General features: G+C 42.5%; 1 protein-coding gene across 1 annotated transcript in view; it reads left to right on the forward strand.

The window, feature by feature from the left end:
- Positions 1–46: 46 nt before the first annotated feature.
- The window catches only part of SEC62 (SEC62 homolog, preprotein translocation factor), a 38,425-nt gene continuing 33,132 nt past the window's right edge, over positions 47–5,339 (forward strand). The window contains exon 1 of the mRNA XM_045297669.1: positions 47–118. Within this exon, the coding sequence (XP_045153604.1) occupies positions 83–118 (36 nt within the window). The 5' untranslated portion in view covers positions 47–82. The remainder of the gene's footprint in view (positions 119–5,339) is intronic.

The raw sequence follows: 5,339 nt of genomic DNA on the forward strand, positions 1-5,339 counted from the left end.
ACGGGCCGGAGGCGCGCTCTCGCGAGGCTTCCGCCGCCCCCTCCTCACTCCACGTCAGAGGGAACCGGGCGGAGCGGCCAACATGGCGGAGCGCAGGCGACACAAGAAGCGGATCCAGGTAGCCAAGCAGGGCCCCGCGCAGGGGACTTCGGGGCGCTCGGGAGTGACAGGAGTGGGGCAAGCCCCCTTGGAGGGCGAGTGAAACGGAGGGCGAGGTGGGGCGGGGCGAGGCCGCGGGCTGTGAGTGCGTCGTTGTGAGGGGCCTGGCCGGGGGGCGGGGGGGGGGCGGTGTTGTCCACCGCGGGGACCGAGACGGAGGCGGAGGGAAGCGCCGCGCTGGCCCTCCGGACCCGCAGGAGGCGAAGCTGCGGGGCCGGCCCCCCGTTCCTGCGCCGCCCCGACCCGGGCCCCTCGGGAGCCTCGGGAAGCAGCCCCCGCCGGAGCGCAGGCAGACCCTCCCGAGGTCCCCGTCCCCTTCTGCATCAGCTCCCGCCCCTTCGCCGCCCTAGAATGAAGGCCACGGTAATTAGGTAGACGGAGACCGAGGGCTGACCGAAAGCAGCCTGTTCGTTCTCTGTGCGTCAATAGAAAAAGGCCTGTAGCGGGGGGGTGGGGGGTGATCTGTGTTTGTCAGTGGCCCCCGGGCGGCCCAGGCGGCGACCCGCCTGCCCGCAGATGTTCGCTTGCCCTCCTTTCCCTCCTAGTGTTATTAACTCGATCGTTCGCTTGAAGCGTGCCGGCTTTCTTCCTAGCGACCCAGTGTAAATAAACAACCTCGTTGGTGCAGCTGCAGCGAGCTGGTGGCGCCCCGAAACCTTTCACATGACAGTGTGTCAGCCTCCTAACCTACAGATGCCCCCCCTTTCCTTCCACATGCACGTGCATGCCAGCCCCCTGCTCCGCCCTGTCTCTCTTCAGGAGGATTTATAATGTGGAACGGTCTTCCACTTGGGGCATTAGTGGTTGTCTCATCGTCAAGCTCAGGTGCTGGAAAGCCTGAATATGACATCATAAATTGATAGCGTGTTGTAAACGTGTGGTGCATTCGTCACACATTGGTGCCTTCCTTAGGGCCTTTCTGTTCAGGACTATTTTGCTGCTTAGAAGCGCTTTCTAGTATCAGCAGTTTTGTTTTCTTTTTTTAAGTTTATCACTTGGTTGGCTCAAACCACAGGTGGTCTGAGCTGTGCAAACTAAAATTATCACGAAAGCTGCGAAGTACTTGAAAACAAAAACTGCCTGTGAGCATAAACGTTGAGTTTGGCAGAGTGAGGCACATCATATAGCGTTCAAGGTGCATATAGAGGAAGCTTCTAATTTTACTCTTCCTAGTCTTACTAGACAGAGCTAGCCGAAAAGGTTAGTGCTTGGGAACACCAGCCGCTCTTCAGGATAGAAGTTGTGGCAGTTTGCTTCTTCAAAGCTACAACAGCCCTCTGGAGCAGTTCTGCTTTGCTCTATTGGGTCATGCTGGGGCAGAATCGACCTGCAGCGGGGGTTTGGTGTTGACTGTCTTACTAGATTTAGTGCTGTGGATCACAGATGGTACCCATGATTTTTATGCCAGTTTATACGAAATTCGGGTTTTAAAATTCTGTACTGTATATTTATTTACACACAAAATACAATGTTATGCCCTTATTTAACAACTTTGTCTTTTTTTCTTTTAACTATTAATTGTTCGTTGAACCCACATTTTGAGTAGCTGAAAGGCTGATGAGCCAGCATAGTATTGTAGTGGAGCTGGTTCGAGAGCTTGAGCTAGACTGGGCCAGCTTGTTCCCCAGCGCCACCATTGGCTGACCAGCTGTGTGATTCTGGGCAGATTGCTTTCTACCTCAATAGAAATTGCAAGAAGGGATAGCTACCTCATAGGGGTTTTAAAAAAAATAAGGGAGTTAATGACTTATGCGTGACACATAACTCCTCTTCCCTGAGGCTGAAGGATTTGGGATGGATAGTTGTTTTGATTTTGTAAAACATTCTTTGATATGCTGAAAGATTAGCCACTGCCTATGCAGTGAATAAACCACTAGACTGTGGATTGCATAAGTTCCTTACTTAATAATGTATCTTGATATTTGAAGATCTGATTGGTAAAACTCAGATTGGCATACTGCTAAATACATAAGGCGTTTATCTTCTTAAACTAGAAGTTTTCTACACATTTGTGTACAATGTGGGAAATCTTGTAGGGCTGATGGTGTTCTGCTGGGTCTATGCAATTGTTCCCTATTATCTGAAAATATAGCATTCCTATGAAACACCAAAATGACATAAAGCAAAGCAATTGTCATTAACTTATATGGGAAGGTTTTTTGTTGTTGTTGTTGTTAGCATTTCCAGGCCTAAAAAGTGACCTACTAGGTTCTGCCCAACAACATAAAATAATACTAGCATATAGTACATTCAAGAATGATAAGACAGATACATAGCCAATATAAGTAAAAATAATGTATGTATAATGTTGTTCCCAGGGAAGGAGTCTGGTCACTGCTAGAGGATTGCTGCCTCTTTACCGGCTAACTGCAAAATAAACACTGAATGCTAGTTTCATTTTTTTGGTATTCTTTTTGTATTCATAAAAGTGAAAATCTTCCTTATTTCTTTCAGTTAGCAAAAAGTAGGTACTACTGTAGGCTTTTGTTAAAGTGACATAAAGCAAACTTTAGAAAATTAGGCGTACCTGCACTATTTTTAAAGACATATTCATATTAAGAGAAGGGAAAGGAATATAAACATACATAATAATTTCAGTTTTGAAGGAAAGACAATAATCTTGCTTATTGAAGGTCAGCAAGAGGTAATTGCTGCTACTGTTAGGTTGATTCTGACCCAAACAAGCTTACGCACAACAGACGGAAACATTGTCACCCTCATAGCCATTGTTACGTTTGAGCTCATTGCTGCAACCACTGCTGTAGTTGGGGGGTCTTTTCAGGTTTATTATGTTTGCTTTGGAATTTAAAAGAAGACTGGAGTTTCCTACTCTACCTCTTATGTAGTGTGACAAACATGAAAATACACAGTATCCTATAAAATTAGCCTCCTGCTGTTTCCTAAGCCCCCTGAGAATCAACAGAAACTCTTACTACTGGTACTGCTTTAGACCAAATTAGTGACAGAGGGTTCTGTTGTAAAACATTCAAGCTAAAAGCTCTATAGTATCAACTGAATTTCCTGCCATTTGTTACTTTAAATTTAATATGTAAAAAAATGTTTCACCCTCAGATGATTTGAACTGACCTTGAATTATATTAGTACTGTGGGGATGAAGTGTTTGATGTGCACTAACAAGCTCAGGGTGAAAAAAAATTGCCTAATTCTTTTTATTTTTTCTACTGAAGCAGAATTTCAGATTCTGGTGGAAGGAAGGACTATTTTATCACATTCCCTTTCTTGGATTCACGTGACTGGCCCCTGTAAATCAGAAGCTACTGACAGATTTTTCATGTTTGAGGTTCACAAATGAAAGTAATGCTAATCCAAATGAATGATTATAAAACAACAAAATTTTAAGAATTGCAATTTTGTACTTTAAGGACAAATAGTAATCATATGCATATAGGTTAACAAAATGTTATTTCCTACAAGATTTTATTTAGAATCCTATTATGAAATTTTAGAATTGAAAACATCTTCATATATCTATCAAATAGAGTAGTTGTGTTGTAATTTTTTGCTACTTTATGATGGTAAAAATACATATGTAACTCAGTGGCATTGTGTTCATCAAGATGTACAGCTATCACCATTTTCATTTCTAAATTATTACACCCACCTTAATGAATTTAGTACCCTTCTGAATACAGACAAGATAGAAGCATTTTAAAATAATTTTAAACGTTCATTAAACCAGAAGTTCTGTAGGATTGAAGTCCTGTGAGTTGTTAGTTGCTGTCAGTCAATTCTGATACATGACAGACAACTCCGTATGTTTTCTTGGCTGTAGTCAGAATAGAAGCAGATCTCTACCAATCTGTGATATTGGTACTATGGGGTGGGTTCAGACCAACTTTTTAAGGTAGCATTTGAACACAAACTACCATATCAGATACTTATAACTTGACCTAATATTTTTCTTCAAAAGGGTTATACTAAAATATTTGTTCACATATACAAGAGGGTATCCACAAAAAACAGAATTGTGCTGGACAGAGTGGAGCTTTCGTAGTACGCGTATTTCCTGCTGGACAAGGATTGAGCAACTCGCTCTGAGTTAGTGCACCCAGTGGTGTCGCCTGGGAATGTTCTCTCTGGTCACAGTGAATTTTTTAGTAAAAGCAGTTATACTTGAACCTTGTTTTTTGTGATGGCTGATTTAAGAGAACAGCATGCAGCTGTGAAATTTTGTTTCCTGCTCAGGAAAAATGCTGCAGAAACTGTTGTGATGTTGAACACAGCTTACAAAGACAACGCTATAGGAAAAACTCAAGTGTACAAATGGTTTTCTTGTTTCAAAAAAGGTGAAATGTCAATTGATGACACACCTGGTTCTGGATGTCCATTAACTTCCTGAATGGACAAAAATGTCAACTCGTAGTGCATTTGGAATTGATTCTACCAGGTCAGACTGTTAATCAAGCTTTCTATATAGAGGTTCTGAAAAGATTGCTTAACAGTGTGCAACCAAAAAAGGCCTGACTTGTGGTAGGCTGACTGGTTTTGCCACCACAGTGCACCTGCTCATGCAGCCATCTCAGTGCACCAGTTTTTGGCAAAAAACAACATGCCTTTCTCTTGCCCCGTGCACCTGACTCACCTGATTATGCTCCATGCAACTTCTTTTTGTTTCTGCAAATGAAGAGGGACATAAAAGAACAGCAATTTGACAAAGTAGAAGAGGTGAAGGAAAAAACGAGGGAAGTGCTGTCAGCCATCCAAACAGATGAGTTTGAAAAATATTTCCAAGAATGGCATCGCAAATTTGACAAATGTATTAAATGTAATGGAGAGTACTTTGAAGGTGATAAGGTTGTTTTGTTAAAAAAAAAACCAAAAACATAATTTGGATGGCAGGGGTAATTCTGGGTTTTGGGGAGAGATCCCCTCATATAGTTCAAAATGCTAACCCCTATTTCAATATATATTTTTGGTGGTTGTATTCTAAAGTAAAAACAGCACTTGTTAAATAATTTTAATAAAATGGTAACCAAACTTTGGATTAAATTAATTTTGGAGTGAGTTGTAGCAGAGAAAATCTTGATATTTGGGTACACAGAAAGGCAATCCAGCCTCAAAAATTGTTGACTCTGAGCTTCTTCTTTCAAGACAGTTGAGCTTACTCATTGAGCTACATTCTCTTCCTTTTAGAATTGATTGACGGACTTCTCTGTTAT

Source organism: Echinops telfairi, unplaced genomic scaffold (genome assembly GCF_000313985.2).
Source record: "Echinops telfairi isolate 266 unplaced genomic scaffold, ASM31398v2 ScPeMD7_7420;HRSCAF=8458, whole genome shotgun sequence".
Taxonomy (NCBI): domain Eukaryota; kingdom Metazoa; phylum Chordata; class Mammalia; order Afrosoricida; family Tenrecidae; genus Echinops; species Echinops telfairi.